The 24,296-nt window shown below is 37.7% G+C and overlaps 1 protein-coding gene across 1 annotated transcript; it reads right to left on the reverse strand.

Annotated features, from left to right (window-relative positions):
- Nucleotides 1-5,218: 5,218 nt before the first annotated feature.
- On the reverse strand, nt 5,219-6,078 carry LOC111473032. Its single transcript, XM_023118609.1, has 2 exons — nt 5,669-6,078; nt 5,219-5,456 (listed from the first exon to the last, which is right to left on the reverse strand). Exons 1-2 carry the CDS (start codon nt 6,076-6,078, stop codon nt 5,219-5,221), a joined length of 648 nt encoding a protein of 215 aa, XP_022974377.1.
- Between the last annotated feature and the right edge of the window lie 18,218 nt (nt 6,079-24,296).

Raw genomic sequence — 24,296 nt, forward strand, 5'->3', positions numbered from 1 at the left:
TTTAAGGAAAAGGGACCGTAGATAGGAATTCGAAACTTACCTTCGATTTGAGCCCAAAATGGATTTTCTTCAACTGGGCACGTTCCTGAGGTTATTTCTCTTTGTGGTCTTCGATGGAAACATTCCTTGAAGGTGTAGAAACTTATTGGGATCGTTGTAGCTCAATTCCTTCATAGAACTTGTGGGTAATCTTGTTTAGAAACTATAGGAACAGGTTTGAAAGGAAATTGTGGGGAATTGCTCCTAAATTTGGAAGAAATTCGAGAGTAGAAGACCTAAAATCTAAACGCTTATTGACTACGATTGGGAGCTCGACCTTGCTCGATTCTTGTTTCAAAATATTTCTCGACTTCAAACTTTATAGGGGAAGCTTAAATCGAGATTGAGAGCTCCTGAATCATTGTGAATTGGAGGTTGGATTTTCTGGAAAACCAATCGAAAATATCATCTCCCATCAGCGAACTACCGACCTTGGTTTTGAATCCTAGTCGTTGGATGTGATGATTTATCAGTGTTCTAGAATTATCCAATTTGGGAAGAGATCCAACGGCTAAGAGTCGATATTTGATGGATTTGCTGCAAGTGGTCATTGTTGATAATTTGATTCTTGCCAGAATGACAGTTTCGTAATTATCCATATCTTGAAGGGTAAATTAAAGTATCCTAGCTATGTTTCATGGTTATAGGCTTCATAACCAAGTTATAATGCAGGTTCTCTTAAGTGCTAGTTAAATAATCTTCAATATGAATTTGTCTCAAAGGGAAAGAGATGACATAGTATCGTGTAATTGATAAAGGCACTAAATCACTTCCCATATGATTATATTGATAGGTTAAATACATGTTATTCGTAAAGGGTAATAGTTAAACTTTAATAGTAAACATGGTTAATGTATAGTATACATATTTGTATAAAAAAAGCTTGTTGAGCTAGGGGCGTGCCCGAGGTGCATGTTATATCCAGTGCTATCAAGTTGTTATACAAAAACATCTCATTTTTAGGGCCTTCAAGACTAACATTTCTATATGATTTCTATTGTCTCTTCCTTCTAATGGGTTTTGAATATAAAAAATAGTTTGTTAGTCTAACCTAAATAAGTATTATGAACTAAATACAACAAATAAGAGTATCGTTCTTGTCTCAATTTTTTTCATGTTGTTCGATTAAAAATTGAATGTGTATCAATATGTTAATATTTGGTACATAGAGTCGCTATTTGACATACAATCTATCTTCTATTTTTTTATAGATAGAAAACCTCTCATCTTATAGAGATAGAATTTATTACCTCCAAGAAGTTCCTTATCTTATCGATTGATCACTGTAGTCAAGAAGTTCCTTCGAGCTATTCTCCTAAGATTCATGCAAATTATTACCTCCATCGAGCAGTTTGGCGATCTTAAGAACATGTTAGTTGAGAAGGTTTTTGTTCGTCTTAAGGTCCACGAGGAGACAATTTTGGTTATGAAAACAAAAAGGAGGAGAAACACCTCTTACTCACATATGTGGAGTGGCTCGCACAGACGAAAAGGAATGATGTTGTTGACTCTTCTTTTTCAAGTACGAGGGGATGTGGTAGCCATAACGAGAAAAACAAAGGTCTTGGGCCTGGTCGTAGACATGGATTTGGAGATGCTAGGTTGCTTCACCTGCACCTGTCTTTGGCAGAGGAGACTGTGACAATAGCTCACAAATCCACGATAATTCCAACCTTGAGAAGGACGATAGTATGATCAAGTGTTACTCTCGTAGAAAATATGGGCACTATGCAGTAGAGTGTCGCAAGAAGTAGCGCGATGTGGAGGGAAATCTCACACTCACCAGGATCAAGAGCCTGCACTGATGTTAGTCTAGAAGATGCCCAACCTTTTGATGCTCAACGAAGAGAAGGTTATGGTGAACCTTCTCAAAAAAGGAGAAGACCGAGTGAAGACCAACATGTGATACCTTGACAATGGAGCAAGCAACCACTTGACCGGAGATCAAACAAAGTTCAAGGAGCTTGATGAGAAGTTATTGGAAATGTAAAGTTTGGCGATGGATCAATTGTACTGATACAAGACAAATGATCCATCTTGTTCTAGTGCAAGAATGGTGACCAATGTTTACTAACCATGGTATACTATATCCCAAACTTGAAGAGTAACATTATCAGTCTTGGTCAGAGGATGAAATGTGGCAGCAGAAGGGAGTTAGTTAGCTCGTCCCTTAAGATGTTCGATAGAAATGGAACTGATGGTGTTAATATAACACATATGGAAAGCAATTTAGATCTTGTGCACTCAAAGTACATCAATTATAATAAATTGGCTAGCATGTTCAAAAGCATTAAAACTCAATGAGTTTAAATACCAACTTTTTGTAGTTTAAATTCATTTTTCCTCCCGAACCAGTTTCGAACCACCATTAGTGTCTTCCCTATTATTCTCCACCTTAGAACGAGATCGTGAAATCGAGTGAGTGACTAAATTTGAAAGGAATTTAGTATATGTAAAGAGAGTTTTGAGAGAATTTCTCAGTTTTTTAAGAACCATTTACATGTACCTTGATCACTCTATTTATAGAGTGATATTTGCATGTTTCTGCAAATTTGAGATTATCAAATTTTGACACTCAAAATTCCACTCAAATTTGTGGGATTATGTGACAAGCATGCAAGTTTGAATTAACAAAATTTTGACACTCAAAATTCCACTCAAATTTGTGGAGTTTATTTGGCAAACATGCAAGTTTGGTTAAACCAAATTTTGATACTCAAAATTTCACTCAAATTCGTGGTTTTATGTGGCAAACATGCTTTGTTAAACTATATATTGACACTCACTATTCCACTGACTCAAACATGGATTAAGTGAAGTAACACTTTGACTTTCTCTATTTTAATTCAACAATTAATAAGAATAATTAATTTCAAATCAAAATAATATTAAAAGATTAATTAATATTCATAATTAAAATATTTAAATCTTATTTAAATATATCGTTTATATTTAGCGCATATTTCCTAATTTGAGTTCGAATACTTCAAACTCACTCGTCACACTGTTCTAAGGTTTAGTACGATATGAGCTAGCAGGGGGATCTAATGGACCTACAGATCATGGGCTCCAACGATTCCAGATTAACTGGCTAAACTCATTAACCTTTTAACTAACATTTGTTAACTACTAGGACACTCCACTATAGCCTAGTAGTTGCACTCCTCTCAATATAGATATATTTTTGTCTATTAGATATAACCATGATTAGTAAGTCGATCCTTCACCGGTTGTTTGTAACTAGAGCTGGGTCAATTTACCGTTTTTACCCCTAAAGTTACTTCTTGTTCCTTAACCACCAAACCGAATCCCTCTCGGGCCAATGAGAGGGTGGGCCTCTTGTTCAAAACCTAGAGTCAGTACTTAAGAGAACAACCTCTCTACTATCCCTAAAAGCGGGTAGGAGTGAAATCTATCTTGCACCCTATGTCTTACCACTCTCACCCATGAAAGCTATTGACCTAGTCTTACCCTTGAAATGAGAGGCTTATTGAGTCGGAAAATTCATGTCACTCTCACCCATGCAAATCTAAGGATAATTATGAAGAAATAGGACTTCATAGTTAACTTAGGATGAAGGTCGAGTTACCTAGGATTAAGGATCGTTGGAGCTCATGATCTATAGGTCTATTAGGTCCCTCTGCTAGCTCATATCGGACTTAGCTGTAGAACAGTGTGACGAGTGAGTTCGAAGTGTTTGAATTCAAACTAGAGAATATGCGCTATATATATACGATATATTTAACCTCATTTTTTTTATTTACGAATTAAACAAAAAAGAGAATCGGAAATATTTAAATAAGATTTAAATATTTTAATCAAATATGTGTCGGAATTGATTGAAATTGGCATTTGAATTAATATTAAATATTAATTAAATAGTTTAATTAATCCTTTAATATTATTTTAATTTGAAATTAATTATTCAAATTAATTGTTAAATTAAAATGAGTTGACTTCACTTAATGAAAAAATTCAGGTTTGAGTTAGTGGAATTTTGAGGTGTCAAAATTTGGTTAACTCAAACTTGCATGCTTGACACATGATCTCAAACATTTGAGTGAAATTTTGAGTGTCAAAATTTGGTGATCTCAAATTTGCATGAACATGCAAATATGACTCTATAAGTAGAATGATCAAGGTACATGAAACTTCTCCCTTGGAAAAACCTGGAGAAAAACTCTCACAAAATCTCTCTTCATATATACTAATCCCTCATAAGTTAAGTCACTCACCAGATTCCACAATCCTGTTCTAAGACTGTAGAATAGTGGAGAAGACACTAGTGGTGGTTCGAAATCGGTTTGTGAGGAAAAAGGAATTTGAACTACAAAAGGTTAGTACTCAAACATCTTGAGTTTTAATACTTATGAACATGCTAGTTATTTACTATAATTGATGTTCTAAGAGTGCCTAAGATCCAAATTGCTTCTGCATGTGTTATATTAACACCATCATCACGGACGTTATTCCGTTGAGGAGTGTATAGTGCTGACAATTGATGTTCAACTCCAGCCTCTTCACAAAACCTGTTAAAAGTTTCTGAAGTGCCATTATCTGATCTTACCATTTGAATCAAGTATGCACTTTCATTCTCAACTCTGGCTTTGAATTTCCAAAATACACCCGCAACTTCTGACTTTTGCTTCAACAAGAATATCCAACACATTCTTGTTAGATCATCAATAAAAACAATGTAATGAAGATTATCATTTAATGATGGTGTTTGCTGAGGACCACAAAGATTAAAATGAACCAGTTGCAGTTTTTTTGAGGCTCTCCATGTCTGTTTAGGAAAGGGTTGTATATGTTGCTTCTCAAAATTACAAGTACGACAAAGAGGCATGTCATTATCAATGTCAGTGAGTTCTTCTACCAGCTTCTTTGACTACATCTAAAGCAAACCTCGATGATGAAAGTGCCTACGTCTTTTATGCCAAATCTTAGTGACACTAACTCTGGATACAAAGGCCGTCGGATTTAGAGCAAAGATTATTCCTTTCATTTTGACATTGAACAAGTCTTTGCCACTAACATCTCTGATCACGCACTGCTTATTTTTCAAACAACACTTTATAGCCTTTATCAAGTAACTGACCAACACTTAAGAAATTTTGATCAATTTTAGTTAAAAATAAAACATCTGGAATAAATTTTGTAACTTCATAACTTGTTATAGCTATTGTGCCTTTTCACTTACTTCCAAGTGTTCACCATTGTCAATCCTTACTCTCTTAACTTCAGTGTCTCTTAATTCCTCAAAAAACTTCTTGTTATATGTCATATGATTCGTGCACCCACTGTCAATCAACCAGATCTCGCTTGATTCTTTGCCTGAGAAACAAGGGACCACAAACAATTGATCTTCTTCTTCTTGATCAACTATATGTGCATCTACTCTTTCACCTGTCCTTTGACTTTGCAGATCATAATTTCATGTTCAAGTTGATTGCATTTGGAGCATTTGGCGTCAGGTCTTCTCCAACACTTGTATGGTGGATGACCTTTCTAATCACAATGGTAGCAAGGTGGATAGGATTTTTTGGAACCTCCTCCTTTTGTCTTTTGATAATTGGCAGATGAATCACCATTCGTCTATTGGATTTTGAAATTTTTCTTGTTTTTATACCTGATGTTGTCTTGATGCTTAACAAGTAAGACACCTTCAATCACCCCATCTTGCCTCATAGACCTCCTTTGCTCTTGTGCTTGTAAAACGTTCAAGAGCACTATAAGAGAAATCTTTGACAGGTCTTTGGTGTTCTCGAGAGTAGTAATGGTGGCTTCAAATTTCTCTAGAATAGTGACTAGCAAGTTTTCAATGATCCTGGAATCATTTAACATAGAACCAAGCAATCTCACCTTGTTAGCAATGCTGAGAAATCTGTTAGAGCACTTCTTCACCAACTCAGACTCCTTCATCTTTTGCAACTCAAAATCCCTAATCAAATTCAGAACTTTCATTCCACGAATCCTCTCATCTCCTTCATATTTAGCCTTGAGATAATCCAAAATTTCCTTTGCTATTTTAAGGGACATTATTCACATGAAGATCATTTGAGATACAGCTGCAAATAGGCAAGCTTTTACCTTTGATTTTCTTGTCTTCTTGTCCTTCTGTTATTTGATTTGTGCTACAGTAGGATTTGCTAGAAGTGGAGGGACCTTGTAATCCTCTTCTATTGCTTCCCAAAGATCCAAAGACTTCAGATAAGTCTTCATACGAACTTCCCACATTTGATAATTGTCTCCATCGAAAACTGGTGGTGCAACAACTAAAAAACTTGATTCTCCTCCCATTTGATCTCACAAATCCCTTAAGAAGACTGCTCTAATACCAATTGTTAGTGAGAAGAGTGAGTGATTGAATGGTTGATGAGAAGATTGTATTATGAAGAGCAAGAAGCCTCTATATATAGAGAAAGAATACAAAAAGATATTTAGAAAATCTACTAAAAAAATATGCACAAAATCTGGTAGCAAACCAATAAACAAATCAAAACTAAATCAACTCAAGGAGATTTAATCAGATACTAACTGACAACAATTTAAATAAACACTCGATTTTTAACACATACTTTCCCTCGGGTTGATTTCATATCACTTTGAAAATTTAAAATCTACAAAGTTCTTCTTATCATTTGATAAACTAATGATGCTTTTGACCCAAGCCCACAACGATAGTAGATATTATCCATTTTGGCTTGCCTCTTGCCTCAAAATCATGAGTTGTTAGAGGTGGGATTTGAAAACCCACGCCCTCTTATGAGGACCAAAACTTGAGTCTGGCGCCTTAGACCACTCAGTCATTGTGATTGCTTATTTTGCAATCCCGTACAGGTTTGAGAGGGTATGAAGCATTCCTTATATAAGTGTGTAAACTGTGAGGCTGATGACAATACCTAATGTGCCAAAATGAACAATGTCTACTAGCAGTGCGCTTGGACTTTTACAAATGATATCAGAGCAAGTCACTAGGCGATTTGCCAGTGAGGACGCTTGGCTCTCAGAAGGGTTGCCTCTCAAAAGGGTTGGATAAGTAGATCACGTGTCGATTGGAGAGGTGAAGAAACATTTCTTACAAAGGTCTAAAAACCTCTCCTTAGTTGATACAATTTAAAACCATGAGGCTGACAATGATACGTAATGAACGAAACCATTCAATATCAAGTGGTGGTGGGCTTGGATTATAACAAATAATTGGATGGAATAGCTCAGTTGGTTAGAGCATGTGGCTGTTAACCACAAGGTTAGAGGTCATCAAGCCCTTCCTTTAGCGATGGAAATGAAGCATAACTTATAACGATGTTTGTTCTTCTCCCTAGTAAAAATTTTCAATTAACTTGGTTTTGTGACGTGGCGTGTAAGAGAACCAACTCGAACTTTGATATATTCTCAAAATTTAGAGTTTTAAAAATCATGTTTTCACACTTTTAAAACTATGGTGAGTTCAATTGATGTCCATAATGGTACTTTTCTTCCATGACTTAACTTTGAAAAGTTTAAATCTACCAAATTCTTATCATTGGTAAAGTAATGATACTTTTAACCGAAACCCCCTAACACTTGTAGATATTATCCACTAAGAGCCCTTATTGGTCTGAGGAGTAGGAAGCATTCTTTGTAAGGGTGTGTAAACCAAATACTGATTCTCATATTTATGCAAATATTTTACATTTCCATTTATCACAAAATCATTTGTCGCAAGATTTAGAATAGTTGACTAGCTATGTGGGGGTCACGAGCAGCAATGTTTGAACACAAGAGGGGATAGATCGACATGAAAGGACCCAATGCAGTAAAGTCTTGTTCTCAAACCATCCTCTTCGTCAACTGTGTAAATCCCATGCATTTTTTTTAGATCGAATATGGAATAGTGTACGTTTTAAACTTGAAAATAAAATTTCAAGAATTGAGCATGCGTTAATGAAATGTTAATTTAAGATTAGAAATTGACTATGGAGCACGATCTACATGTTATAGGAATTTAGATCTTTGGAGTAGAACTTTAATACCAAAATTATGACACGTCTACTCTAATCGTTGACTGTATTTTCAATCTTAGGGCTAGAGAAACATCGATAATTACGAAAAAAAAACTAAATATAAAAGTGGCTAATGTTCTAGGAAATTACTATGCAAGAATAATTAAAACTTAAAACCCAAACCATAGGTTCATATCTGAAGCTAGGTTCGAAAACCAAACCCACTAGTATTTTAGTCCTTAGACTCGCTCGCAACCCAGTTGACCCAAGCCCAAGTTACACGACCCATCATTTTCTTAGCCCAACACGTGTCAGCGCATGCTCAAACTTCAATCTAGCCTTGCATAGCTTCACCTCAATTCATGTCGAGCATCTACTAGCTCGTCACCACTCAGGACCGAGAACCAACCCTAAACAAATACCATTTTTAATAAATTTTAATAATAACATTTTATGTACAAATCTATAAAGAAAGTAGAAAGAAAGGGATCCCAACCATTCTCTTGTTTGTCTTTACTAATGAAAGCTTTTAATATTATGAGCAGGGTGTCACGGTCATGCTCGTCCAAGGCATGTTGCCCATGGCCGCATGCCCATGACAAGCCCAACCCTTTATGTCTTTTCATATTCTAGTGTTTTACTTCTGTATTTTTAGGAAGGACGTTTCAGAAATATCATGTCTAGGCCTGTCAAACATGAAATGTCTCAGAATGTACTATAGGGGGATACGACTAGTTGTCAACTTCTCCCTACCCAAGGTTATATATTGTGAGCCGTTGTTATTTCTCTCTTGCTTGCTTATATAACGTCTCTTTCAAAAATCTCTCTCTGCCCTCATTTTTTAAAACATTTTCTTAAAACCAAGGCCAGAGGCTCGAGCATACGTTGCTTGGTTGTAGGCGACGCAAGAACGAATTGGCTTAGCTCACTTGTCATTGGAAAGTGAGTGCCGCACAATCGCAAGTCAAAAGTGCGATTGTGACAAGTGGTATAAGAGCTTTGTAAGCTCCGTGAAATAGCAAAGACCAAAAACATGTCGACGACAATGTCGACACCCAAATCACAAGCCGACCGGCTTACTTTAATAGAGGAGGAAATGTTGTTCCTCAAAGAAGTCCCTGACACCATCCACTTCCTGGAAGCACGGGTGACAGAATTGAATGGAAAAGTCGTAGAAATCGACGCAATGGGTAACCACCTAGATGGGTGCCAATCGCAGAACTGATGTGTCGAGTGACCTCACTCGAAGAAAAAGTTGCTCCTACGAGCAGCCCAAGACCGTCTGGTAGCCCTGATAGCTCTGTCGCACACAAGAAGGGACGTGACGAAGAGTTCGACGTGCTTCAAAATACAATGATGAGTTTGTTCAATGGATTAGCTGACGAATTCAGAACAACGATCGATGACATCCAAGGAAAGATGTCCGTCATGAGCACCCGAATTGAGGTGACCATGAAAGCCGTGGAGAACGTCTCGGCTGAGCAAACTAATACAGGATCCAACAAACTGAAGCTCCTATACCCTAGACCTTTCAAAGGGAATCGGGATGCCAAAGAGTTGGAGAACTTCATCTTTGATGTCGAACAGTACTTCAAAGCCACACTGGCTTGTACCGACGACATAAAGGTGACATTAGCCTCGATGTATCTCATAGACAATGCCAAACTTTGGTGGCGTACGAATGTGCAAGACATCAAGAATGGATTGTGCACCATGGACTCGTGGGAAGACCTCAAGAGAGAGTTGAGGGACCAATTCCTCCTCGAAAACGTAGAGCATCTAGCAATGAAAAAACTAATAGTCGTAAAGCAAGCTAGAAGCATAAGGGACTATGTCAAACAGTTCTCGACCCTGATGCTAGATATCAGGGGCACATCAGAGAAGGACAAGGTGTTCTTTATAAATGAGTTACAACCGTGGGCTAAAAAAAAAAGTACACGAGAAAAAGGTCCAAGACCTAGCTACCGCAATTGCCAGCACTGAGAGACTCCTAGACTATGGGAATGAAGCGAGTTACCAAAGAAAAACTACACAGGCCCCAAACACTGGGGCAAAACATATAAGCCGCTAGGTCATCGAAATGGAAGCCCCAATAGGCCAAACAAAAGTAACGACAGACCAAGTGGGTGGACAGATAAACCTCATCAAAACAACCAAGCAGGGACATCTCGAGGACCTTACCCTCAAAGGAACCATCCGACAACACCTTTAAAATGCCTGTTGTGTAAAGGCCCCCACAAAGTGTCCTACTGTCCTCATCGGGCCTCTCTCAGTGCACGCCAAGTGTCCATTCAAGAGAGCAACAACACAAGAGTCGAGACTATGTTAGACAAGAAGGAAGATCAAGACAACCCCCCGAAAGGGCGCGCTCAAATTCTTGTCAGCCCTCCAATGAAAGGTCGACTCGAAGAAGATAATAGAGAAAGGGCTCATGTTTGTGGATGCGACAATAAACTCTCGACCAAGCAAGAGCACCTTGATAGACTCAGGAGCGACCCACAACTTCATCGTCGATCAAGAAGCATGAAGATTGGGACTCACCATAGAAAAGAACCCTGGAAAAATGAAAGCTGTCAACTCTGAGACCTTGCCTATTATGGGAGTTTCCAAAAGAGTCCCCTTTAAATTAGGGGCTTGGACACGAGAGTTGGACCTTGTCGTGGTTCGCATGGACGACTTTGATGTGGTACTTGGGATGGAGTTCCTCTTAGAACACAACTTCATTGGCGAAATGCTTGGTGATCACCGACCGCAACCCCACAGTAATACCTGTAAGCATCAAGCAACTAGGTAATCTTAGAATGATCTCGGCCATATAATTGAAAAGAGGACTCGTAGGAGAGAAACCTACATTTATGGCTATACCATTGATGGAAGAAGTGACCACTGAGGAAACTATTACAAGCGAAATCAAGGAGGTACTAAACAGTTATGCTGACATAATGCCAGAGAGCTTACCACAAACATTACCACACCGTCGAGGCATTGATCACAAAATTGAACTCCTCCTTGGGGTTAAACCCCCAGCGAAGAACGCGTACCGGATGGCTCTCCTGAGCTAGTCGAATTGAGGAAACAATTAGATAAGTTGTTGATGCCAGGATTCATCCGCCCAGCAAAAGCACCTTACGGAGCCCCCGTAATATTCTAAAAAAAGAAGGATGGGACGTTACATCTAGTACATTGTTCCTCATTTGATTGCAATATTTAAATAACAAACCTAGACTAAAAATGGCAAAAGTGGCGAACTGAATTTTCACCACTCTACCCTCTAAAAATGGCCGAAGTGGCCAACTAAATTTTTGCCACTCCAGGACAAGTTATTTGCACAGTCTTTCTTTAACAATTTCCTCCTAAAACCTATGGTATATCTACCTTATTGATTGAACTTCGATCTTTGAGCGTAGTTCCTCAAATTCCACTCGCGTCAGACATTTGGTGAAGATGTCTCCAAGTTGTTCCTTTGTTCGAATGCAATCTTGATAAGCCCCCGATCTACACACTCCCGGATGTAGTGGAATCTGATCTCTATGTGCTTGCTTCGGTCGTGCAAAATTGGGTTTTTGATCAGAGAGATCGTATCCTTGTTGTCCACGTATAGTATTGGTGGATCGCCTTCTCTTCCTATCAGCTCCTCCACCAGCCGCGCAAGGTAGACCCCCTATGTGGCCGTCGTCGTAGCGGCAATGTACTCTGCTTTGCAAGAAGACAGAGCAATTACCTTCTATTCAATTGATTGCTAGCAGATCACGCCGCTTGAGAGGAAGTAAATCATCCCATTGGTGCTCTTTTGATCATCAAAGTCACCGGCCATGTCACTGTCACTGTAGCCGACCAGCCCTTCCTCTCCCAGTATCTCACACCCCAACCTCTGGTTCTGGCCACATAGCGCATGATGCACTTGACAGCTACAAGATCCTCCTCCCTTAGTGCTTCCATAAACCTACTCACGTATCCAATGGAATAGGCGAGGTTAGGGCGTGTGTTTACTAGATAGCCCAGACTCCTGATGATGCTGCGATAATTGGTGGTGTCACCGTTAGCATAGTGCCAGCTTTCCTTAGCTGGAGCCGGGCCTCCATTGGCGTTCTTGTAGGGCTACTATCTGCCAACCCAGTTGTGTCCAGTAGCTTCTTCGCATATGCATCTTGACAGATGGTGAAGCCGGTAGTACTCTACTAGTACTCTAACCCTTGGCCACTAGACGGGCCGTGTGCTTCACAACTTCTCCCTCTTCGTGACGCTTCAGCTTAAACACCCATTTGAGCCCTATGACTCGTTGTCCTAGAGACATTTCCTTCAGACTCCATGTCTTGTTGTTAATGATGGAAATCATCTCTTCCTACATTGCCTTCAGCTAGCATGGGTTCTTCTTTGGTTCGGCGAAAGAGTTCGTTTCATCCATGCTGATGGCATGCAATTCGACACCTCTTCTTTGAGCTCGCGTGCCGCCAGTCCCGGTGGTTCACCTTCTCCTGTAGGTCTTCAATATTCTTGTGCCTGGCTGTCAGACCATCATCATGATCGACATCTAGCGTCTAATCCTGCAGTACGTGGTTTTGCGAACTCCACTGGTTTAAGGGGCGTAACAAGAGTTGCAGCTGGTGTTGGTGTAGGCGTACCTAGTGCAGCTGTTAGCGGCAGTGAGAATGCCCGGTGCTGCGCTCCTTCTCCCAGCTCGGTGACGAAGTACTCCATTGTGAATGTTCTTAGTTCTTGTCCGCCTCAACCAAGTCGCACCACTGTCAGAAGGTGTTATTGTCGAGTCACGCGACACGTGAGCTCGTTCCCCGCATGATCATAGAGCCTTTGTCTTGCTCTCGAGTTTGTAACCAATGAAGATGACCTTCAACCATCAGGGATTGAGCTTGACAAGGTGGGGATGCGTGATCTTCATGTACGCGGCACAATTGAGCCTCACAAAACAAAGAAATCGAGTCAATGATGTGTTGAAGTCTAGCCGAGAATTGTTGAGTCAAGACGAAATTACACGCACGCATGCGCTGAGGACAATACAGCTGTAAGGCCACAAACTTATGTTTTGGGTCGCGTGTATTTATTCGTGACATTCGACCAATACAAATAAAAATGAAAGAAAAAATAAATAAATAACAAATAAAAGTACGGTAAAATTTAAATTACGTTTCTCCATACTCCTAGGGCAACCATTATGAGTCAACTAACTTTGTAGTCCCAAGTCCCGTTTCAGAACTTGCTTACGGCATCACAAGCTTAGCCTTTGACTCGTCCCTACATTAGAAACACACATCCTAACAACAACCTGTGTAATTCTAAGTCTATTCCCAAGACCGGTTTACGGGATCGAAATGTTAGCCTTGACCTATTTCTACACACAATAAAAGAATTAACCACTCATGTAGTCTTAAGTTCCTCCTCAATACTTTTTAAAAGAATCATGAGGTCACCTTTAACCCATTTCTACACGCAATAGAAATACTCGAGTAGTCTTGGAGGCTTTCGTGACACCGTTCACATTACTATTAAGCCTGTTAGGCTTTCTTAGTAATTATTTTCGTCGAGGTTTACTAGGTTCTTAAGGCATCTAGGTGGTTTAGATCTCAACTCACGTTTACAAGATGATCAAGACCAGCTTCTCAAGGCTAATTCAATATTTGGGTGCTCTCAAGTCTAGACTTCTGATCGTTGCTCAGGATCTTAAGGTGCTTGGCATACTTGAAACGTACTGTCCTCGGTCAGCGTAAAAAATCGTTCTAGCTCTAATGTCCTAATCTTAACTTGGTTACTCATGCGTGCTTTATTAGAGAGATATTTCTATTGATCACTTAAACTAGGAAATTTATAAACTAAATATTCATGTAAGCTTATTTGGGGATATTCCTATCAATCAACTAAGTATGGAAAACATATTCTAAATATTCAAGCAAGCTCAATCAAGAGATAACATCCATAAATAACTAGAGCAACTAGTCACAATGTCCAAAGCGGAAAGCATTAGCTTCAGAATGCATCATAAATTCTCACCATAAATTCTCAAGGTCGGCCAGTGAGACGATGGGGGATAAGCGAGATTGCCTTTGGAGCTACCACATGTGCCTAAAGGATTCTTACGCAGAATTACGCGTGCTTTGTGGCACAATCGCACTCTTACAACAGCGGGATAGCGATTATGCGACACTTGTTCTAGCCCAGAAAATAAGTCGGTCGTGTTAAATTCGAACTTTGCGGATAATATTGGTGCATGCTCGCAACACGAGTCACGTTTAAAAAAAATGTTTAGAAAACAAGAGCAAATAAATTGACACCTATTCAAATTCTCCTATAGTACTTTTGGGGTGTTTGCACTAAGGGGGTAGATATAATTTTGGTGACCGGGCATACAACCCAGTATTGACACAAAGATAATAGTAAAGCCCTGTCTAACATAAAAAAAAGTAAAAAAAGGTTTGGAACAAGCATATGCCGATGAACAAAAAGTCCTAGACAAGCATGACTAGGATATCATACATGTGCCCATAGGCAACACGAATTGAACAAGTATGACCGTGACATCCTCCCTCAATTGGTTGACGTCTCCGACAATCGACTCTTAACAAACTCAGTGTCGTAGGATGAGGTTGACTTCAAGTCCATGGATGCACTTTCCACTGATCTTAGTGTTAACGATTCTCTTCCAATATGATAGGAACTATTGAAACCCACTTCTCGATTTGTTGACTATTCGCATCTTCTTAGTTGGTGTATGTTCTACTTTCTTGGCATGAAAATTTTTCGTCTTTGCGTGAGGTCGTACCACCTCCTTGTGCTTGATGTCTTTTTGGTCGAGATAGTAACGTTTCAAGTTACTAATGTGGACAAAAGGGCTAGTCCGTATCTATGGGAGTAGTTGAATCCTATATGATACCTTCTCAACTTTGTGGATAACTTCGACTAATTCATAGTATTTTCGCACCAGTCTTTGGTTCTTGTTGCTTTGAACTCGGAGTTGGTTCTTTGTAACTCTACAAGTCAAGATGTGTTTAATAAGGATTTTGGTATTAATTATTGAGTTTTTGTAATTCCTGAAGTCATTTTTTGACCTTATTTAAGGCATTTGAGGTCCGTAAGACTTCTATTTATCACATTTTAGTTAGTTTTTAGGCGTATATTGGAATTAACCATCCTGTTTAGCTAGGTTGAGATGTTTATATGACTAAAGAATGTCATATGAATTGATATATGTGAGAATTAAGCATTGAAATATAGTTTTAAGGTGACTATCGAACAATTAGTAACTTCGGCAAAGGCCAACCTAGTAAGTAACTTACTGTTTTAATTAGCTAATTGATTGATGTATGATGGTGCATTTCATGTAGCTCTTGCATGTACCATTTTAATTATGTGATGCTTATATGTTCTTTGTGTTGTCATTGATGCATGTCATGTATGCATGTGATGTCCATTACACTATATTATGAATGAAATGAAATGTCAAGTGTGAAATGTTATGTCTTACCATGTAACGTTATGTGATGGATTACGTAAAGTTTTTCATGTATACATGATGCATATATGAAATATGTTATCAGAGAAAGGAGAAAGGAAATGAAATGTGTTATGTTATGAATGAAAATCTTGGGACCTCATGCTTGTATATATGTAATGTGCATCGGAATACCTCCCTATTATGTTATTTTAGTACGAACGCGTAGATACTTATAGTTGTCGTGATATCACGCGGTTTTTTTCTTTTCTAATGCGTTCATTGACATGTAATGTGTTGTGTCCGATCAAGTCAGCCCAGGGAATACGTATACAAGCACGCCTGGTGGTCCATGTGTGCGTACATGGGCCGTCTGTGGAGAAGCACCATGCATCCAACTCTGCCCGAAACTAAAAAGTACCTAAGGTCATGTTACGTTTTTTAAATTATAGGTCTCGTTTATGTTTTGTGTGTGATTGCATTACTAACCCAAATAGTGGAGTGACATACTCAATATTTCTTAAAATACTCAAGGCACGTGTTAACTTATACTTTTTAGGTAAAGTTAAAGTTAAAGCTCCCATGCACGGATAATGGTAAATGCTGGAAAAATTATGGAAGTTGATATGAACCACGACAAGTCAGGATAGATCATGATAGAGCGGTAGTATTGAATTTAATTAGAAGATATTAGGTGTTTTTAATGCAATTTGTTTTAGGTTAAAAAATAATGTTATTTTAATTTTTGTTTTGAATTGAATAGATAAGTCCATGACTTTATTTTAAAAATATTTATTATGAATTTTCACATCCATTATTAAAACATGCATGGGATTACATCACTCATTAGCCTAAAAGAATTATAAGCATTACATTATCTTTTAACACTTCTATTCACTCGTCTTCAATTAAGTCATTTCAATCCTTTATTTCTGCCATTTCTTTGGAGAGAAACCTTGATCCTTAAGGAATGGAAATTGGGTTGCAATCTTAGACTTCAGTTGCACATTTTGCTTACGTGAAGTCATCAATAAAAAAAAAAAAATTCTTTTAGCCAGAGTTCTTCTTGCACGTTTCTCTATCCTGTTTTTTGTGTTCATTTAGATCGAGCGTGTGCATTGTTGTGCGACCTTTACACAAAGTTCTCGTCAGTTCTCTGACACGCCATAACACAAAACCAAGTTGATTGAAAATTTCTACTTGGGAGAAGAACAAACATCGTTATAAGTTATGCTTCATTCCCATCGCTAAAAGAAGGGCTTGAAGACCTCCAACCTTGTGGTTAACAACCACACGCTTTAACCAACTGAGGTATTCCAGCCAATCATTTATTACAATCAAAGTCCACCACTAGTTGATATTAAATGGTTTCATTCGTTATGTATTGCTGACAGCCTCACGATTTTAAATACCATCTACTAAGGAGAGGTTTTCAGACCCTTGTAAGAAATGTTTCTTCACCTCTCCAATCACGTGTGATCTATTTATCTAACCCTTCTGAGAGCCAAGCGTCCTCACTAGCACATTTCCTAGTGACTAGCTCTGATATCATTTGTAATAGTTCAAGCGCACATCGCATTAGATATTGGCATTAGCCTCACAATTTACACACCCATATAAGGAATGTTTCATACCCTCTCAAACCAATTGCGGGAGTGGATAATATCTAATATCGTTGTGGGTTTGGGTCAAAAGCATCATTAATTTATCAAATGATAGTAAGAAATTTGTAGATTTAAACTTTTCAAAGTGATATGAAATCAACCGAAGGAAAAGTATGGAACCTCATTTCTAAACTCGTGATTCGAATCACTCCACAAGAGGTTTGATCAATACCGCTTGAATAACTCTAGCATGCTCTCATCAAACCTAAAAAAAAAAAAATTTAATTCCAAAATGTGATGTATCTCATCAAAGAAAAGAAGGCTTATATAGTCTTTACAGAAAAGAAGTTAAGGGTCGGTTACAATCTAACCTTAACTCCTAAATTAAAAACTAGCTTAAATATGACAAATAAATATTTAAATTATAATTAAATAGTGCAATGAATGAAATGTGCTTATTAGTCATCCTTGGACTAGTTCCTGAATTTATAGTCTCATGAATTCAGCGGAGTTCATTAAATGCAACTTAAAGTGCATTTAATGCATCTCTTTCTTGACCCTCAACTTTGCACAACATATAAGGGAGGTCTCCAATGATTTTTAGAATTTCTTTTGATGAGCTCACCATCGGTTTTATATAAGTGTACAAGGTTTGTTGCATCTTCTTGGCTCTCGTCCTTGTAATTGGACCTTGAGGTATGAAATTCTTTGGTCATTCACCCCCTCTTGAGAAGGATTCGTCCTCGAATCCTAGCCACTCATTTGTTACAATCCAAGACAACCATTAGTTGATATTGTATGCTTTCGTTCGTTACGTATCGCTGTCACCCTCATGGTTTTGAACTGCATCTTCTAAGGAGAGGTTTTCAGACCCTTATAAGAAATGTTTCTTCACCTCTCCAATCGATGTGGGATCTCACAATTCAGCTCTTCTGAGAGCCAAGCGTCCTCACTGGTGCATCGCCGATGAATAGCTCGGATATCATTCGTAAATGTCCAAGTGCACTGCTAGCAAACATTGTCTATTTTTTCCCATTAGGTATTGTTGTCAGCCTCACAGTTTTAAAACGCGCCTATTAGAGAGAGGTTTTCGTCGCTTGTTAGGATTGTTTCGTTCGTCCCTCTGACAATTAGTAGATATTATTTATTTTAATCCATGATGTATCGTCGTCAGCCTCACAATTTTAAAACGCGTCTACTATGGAGACATTTACACACTCATATATAGAATGCTAAACTCCCCTCTCAAACCAATCCGGGAACACATCATTTGGAGTTAGGATACGGGTAGTCTAAGGTACCAAACTCAAGTTTTGGTCCTCGTAAACGGGCATGGGTTTAAATCCCACTTCTGACATCTCATGTTATTGTGAGGCAAAATGTGAGCCAAAGTGGATAGAATCTACTACCGTTGTGTGGTGGGTGGGCTTTGGGTCGAAAGCAGCATGGATATCACAATTGACTCGCCACCACGCTAGTGTTTTTTAAAAGTGTCAAAACATGATTTTTGAGAATATTTGTAAGTTCGAGTTAAACCTCCAACCTTGTGGTTAACAGCTACACGCTCTAACCAACTAAGCTATTCCAACCACTCATTTTTTTCAATCCAAGACCCCCATCAGTTGATATTGTCTGTTATGGTGTTAGTATAACATGTGCAAAAGCAATTTGGATCTTAGGCACTCTAAGTACATAAATTATGGTAAATTAGCTAGCATGTTCTTGTTCAGATTCCTCTTTATCCAGGAACCATTTTCGAACCACCACTAGTGTCTTCCCTACTATTCTCCAGCCTTTGAACGGGATTGTGGAATCCGGTGAGTGACTAAACTTGATTGGAATGTAGTATTTGTAAAGAGAGAGTTTTGAGAGATTTTCTCAAAGCTTTTCAAGCAAACATTTCATGTACCTTATCACTGTATTTATAGAGTCATATTTGATGGTGCAAACATGCAAGTTTGAATTAACCAAATTTTGATACTCAAGATTTCACTCAAATTTGTGGGGTTTATTTGGCAAACATGCATGTTTGGTTAAACCAAATTTTGACACTCAAAATTCCACTCAAATTTGTGGGATCATGTGGCAAACATGCAAGTTTGGTTAAACCATATATTGACACTTAATATTCCACTAACTCAAACATGTGTTTTTCGTGAAGTCAACATTTTGACTTTCTTTATTTTATTCAACAATTAATTAAACAATTTAATTAATATTTAACATTAAATAAAATGTCAATCCCAATAAATTCCGGCATATATTGATTATGAATCCCTATTCATAATTAAAATATTTAAATCTTATTTAATTATCTTTAATTCTCTCTTTTTGTTTAATTCATAATTAAAACAAAATGCGGTTAAATATATCGTATATATTTAGCATATATTCCCTAATTTGAATTGGAACACTTCAAACTCACTCGTCACACTGTTCTAAGTTTTAGTTTGATATGAGCTAGCAAGGGGGCCTAATGGACCTACAGATCATGGGCTCCAAAGATCCGAGATTAACGGGCTAAACTCATTAACCTTGTTAACCAACAATCGTTAACTACTAGGACACCTATATCCTAGTATTATAGATATATTTCTGTCCATTTGATATAACCATGATTAGTAAGTCGATCCTTTACAGGTTATTCGTAACTAGAGCTGGGTCAATTTACCGTTTTACCCCTAAAGTTACTTCTTGTTCCTTGAGACCCACTGATCCTCTAATGAACAATTGGTTTGTGGTCCAACCACCAAACCAAATACCTCTCGGGCCAATGAGAGGGTGGGGCCCCTTGTTCAAGACTTGGAGTGAGTACTTAAGGGAACAACCTCTTTATTATCCCTAAAAGCTAGTAGGAGTAAATTCCATGTTACAATCTATGTCCCCAGCTATTCACCCAGTCTTACCTTTGAAATAAGAGGCTTATTTAGTCGGCAAACTCGGGCCACTATCACCCATGCAAATCTAAGGATAATTCCAAATAAACAAGAGTTCATAGTTAGCTCAGGATTAAGGTCGAGTTACCTAGGTCATCGAATGAAAAAATTAGTCTCAACTGTAAACGACATTATAAAGTGAGAGTGGTTTTCTTCATGCTCCGATCTTATGCAATACTCATTGCATAGGACGCCCCCAGTCACATGTCTCCACATGTACAATTTAGTGATCACATTGTTTATATCATATAAAAAAGTAGGTCATATCCATAGTGTCCCCAGAATAAGGTACTCAATCTTATCCCTATACTATAGATCATTTTGACTATATACTTGAACTTGATGCACTCTTATGTCTCTAAATATAGTTCAAGTAATCATACTATAGCCAGAGTGTTCTTAGTTTATTGGATTTAGATTAATGATCGTAACATTCACTTTATTCCACAACAATCTTTACTGAATAAACATCAATAATAACTTTAGTGAAAACAGAATATGTTTTTGTTTACAAACTATGTGTTTTAGGATATAAAACCCAACAGTCTGCTTTCGTTCGTTACGTATCGTTGTCACCCTCATGGTTTTAAACTACATCTTCTAAAGAAAGGTTTTCAGACCCTTGTAAGAAATGTTTCTTCACCTCTCCAGTTGATGTGGGATCTCACAATCCACCACTTCTGAGGGCCAAGCATCCTCACTCGCGTATCGCCAGTGACTAGCTCGAATATCATTCGTAAAAGTCCAAGCGCACTGCAAGCAGACATTGTCCATTTTTTTGCATTAGGTATTGTCGTCAGCCTCAAAGTTTTAAAACGCACCTATTAGAGAGAGGTTTTCGCCGTTTGTTAGGATTGTTTCGTTCGTCTCTCCAACAGTTAGTAGATATTATCTATTTTAATCCGTGTCGTATCGTCGTCAGCCTCACGCTTTTAAAACGCGTCCACTATGGAGACATTTACACACTCATATACGGAATGCTAAGCTCTCCTCTCAAACCAATCCGAGAACACATCATTAGTAGTCAAGATGGTCGAGTGGTCTAAGACGCTAGACTCAAGTTTTGGTCCTTGTAAGAGGGCGTGAGTTCAAATTCAACTTTGGACATCTCATATTATTGTGAGCCAAAGTGGATAAAATCTACTATCGTTGTGATTTGTTTGTTTTGAGAATATCTGTAAGTTCGAGTTAGTTAGTTATCTTACACGCTCTAGCCAACAAAGCTATTCCATCGAACCATTTGTTACAATCTGATACCACCATTAGTTGATATTGTCTCCTTTCCTTCGTTATGTCTGCTGTCTCCCTCACGGGTTTAAAATGTGACTATTAGGAAGAGGTTTTCGCACCCTTATAAGGATCTTCATCAGCCTCACAGCTAGCAGATATTGTCTATTTTAGTCCGTTACATATCGTAGACACTCTCACAGGTTTAAAACGCATCTACTAGAGAGATGTTTACACACCCTTATAAGAAATGTTTCAGTTGCCTCTCAAATCAATGTGAGATCTCACAATAAGCAGTCAGGATGGTTGAGTGGTCTCAGGTGCTAGACATATGTTTTGGTCCCCGTAAGAGGGTGTGGTTTCATATCCCACTTCTGACAACTCATATTATTGTGAACTAATTTTTGCAATACGGATCAAGACGGTGTATCTCATCTCTAGGGTGAACTAATTTTTAATTCTCAGAATTAGTCAGCTTGCATTGTCACAATAGTGAATAGGTTGGCGCACTACTAGGTTCGTTCTAAGTTGTTGAATAGTGCAACTGAGGAGTAGAGGGAATAGGAGGTGGTAGGGCTTTAGTGACATTGTTCACCCTGGTAATGGACTTGTAAGCCGTCTTAAATTTTCTTAGGCGTAGTGGAGATTTACATGGTTCGTAGGGTATCTAAGAAATTTAAATCACATCTCATATTTCTACGTCGCTCAAGACTAGCTTTTTAAGGCTAATCCAATTTCTCGGAGCACAAAGGTCTACATAACTCGCTCATGATTCTAAGATGCTCGGTCTACTAAAAATATAGTGACCTAGGTCACGTGAAACAAGCCTAGCTCTTGTGCGCTATTCGAAACAAGCTTAGCTCTTTCCTTGACATTGGTTGACAAAGTTTTGTGTTGAAGGGAGATTGCTACTTTTTGGGTTTTCTAAAAAAATTATTTAAAATGGAATTTTGAAACAATCATTTATGATTAAAAAGGGAAGGGAAAGAATGTGAATTATAACTTTCAACTGTTTTTTTAAGTTTGGACTATTTTCTTTTATGTTGTTATGTGAGTTCTTACGAATTTGCAAAGCATTTTTTTCCTTCTCTATCATTTTGAAATTCAGCCTCTAACATTCGTGAATAAAAGATCACTTTAAAAAAATTAGAAAAATTAATTCGGGTTTGGATTTTAGTCTTACAAAAATTATTTTAGGCTATTTTTATCTTCTAAAATGTACTCCAAAAAATTCTACTTGGAGAGTCAATAATTTTTCTTGATTATTATCTCATTAAATTCATTTAGATGAACACTATACTTTTGTTGAAGGCATCAACTAAGGATAGAATTGAGCTTGATGATATGAAAAATTGAAATTGAAGTAAAATGACACCTCCAACCACCATTTGTGAAAATGGAGGTTGAATAACCATGGTTGAATTGAATCCGACCAATTGGACTATTTTTATCTATTTTGATTCAGTTTGACATCTTTATTTTGCCATTTTTTTGAGTTAAAATGCAACTATTAAAATTTTTTATTTTAGAAACTAATTGAAAGATATTGAAAAATTTAAAAGAAGAAAATAGCTTAGAATCAAATTTAGATTGCCGTAACTATTTGGATTTCTCCATTTAAGTATTACTTATAGATTTCTCCATTTAAGTATTGCTGGTAGATTAAACATGTTTATAAATTGATATTTAATTTATATATGTTATATGGTTTAATAGACAAATTTGACGTGTTAACACATGTTATATTACAAAGGGTTTGTATAAAGTTAATTGAAGTTTATGTTTCAGTTATATTTATAAATTAGACTTGAAAATTCATTTATTTAAGCATGGTAGTAACTATTAGCATATAGAATTATTTCTAAACTAGAAGGGTTCATGTGGTTGAATGATACTTGATATATAGTTGAACTAATTGGTATTAATTTGACAAAGTACATTAGTGCTTATAAGTAAAATATAATTTGACAAAGTACATTAGTGCTTATAAGTAAGTAAAATATCCATGTATGATTGAATAATAGCATGAGATCCCACATCGTTAGAGAGGGGAACAAAGCTGTAAGGACCGGACTGACTCGATAACTCTAAAAGATGGGTAAATTTTTCGCGAAATAAAACAAAGGAATTTAAAACATTATATTTACATTATATCAAAATAAAGTTTATACATAAGTATTTAAAGCACAATATAGTACTTAAAACACAAAATAAGGAATAGACACAAAATATTTTAAGACAAAAGGGTTGAGGACGACATGTGAGAATAGTCTTTGGGACCTGCTCCCGACCTCGATTAGCTCCTTATTACCTAAAAAAATGGAGAATAAGGAATGGGTACAAAAACTTAGTAAGTAGCCTACTTGTAGGCTCTTAATCGTGTCCTTGATATGCTAGGGTACCACATTCTTGGTTCTTGTCTTGTTCTTGTTCTTGTTCTTGTTCTTGTTCTTGTTCTTGTTCTTGTTCTTGTGGTAAGTACTTAGGCCCTCGATTTCTTGTTCTTTACTTGGGGTCCTTATCATGATTTATCCTGAGGAGCTTGGTCCCTGGATTGTTAAACCTTAGTTATTCTTTAAGGGCCTTAGTACCATGGTTCTTAGTTTTTGTCCTTAAAATTAGGATCTTGATCCATGTTCTAGTCTTTGATCTTTCTCTTATTTGTGATACTTTCTTGGTTCTTGATTCGTTCTCCAAGACACTCCCCCTAGGATTTACAGCCCTAGCCATGCACTTGACAATCCTGTGTCCAAGGCTTCATGCGTTCCAAGCGACACAGCCTTAACATACGTCTCCAAGGCTTCATGTGTTCCAAGTGACATAGTCTTAACCCGCATCTTAGGGATTGCCCTTTGATACAGTTTTCTAACCTATGCCCAAGGCTTCATGTGTTCCAAGCGGCATATTTTGAAAACCTACCTCCAATGCATCTTACGTTCCAAGTGATGTAGTCTAATCCTACATCAAGGGCTTGCCCTTTAATACAATCTAAATACCTACGCTCAAGGCTTCATGCATTCCAAGCAACATAGTCTAAGTCATGAGCATGTTGTACCGTGGGAGG

The sequence above is a fragment of the Cucurbita maxima genome, unplaced genomic scaffold (assembly GCF_002738345.1).
Source record: "Cucurbita maxima cultivar Rimu unplaced genomic scaffold, Cmax_1.0 Cma_Scf00101, whole genome shotgun sequence".
In the NCBI taxonomy this organism is placed as follows: domain Eukaryota; kingdom Viridiplantae; phylum Streptophyta; class Magnoliopsida; order Cucurbitales; family Cucurbitaceae; genus Cucurbita; species Cucurbita maxima.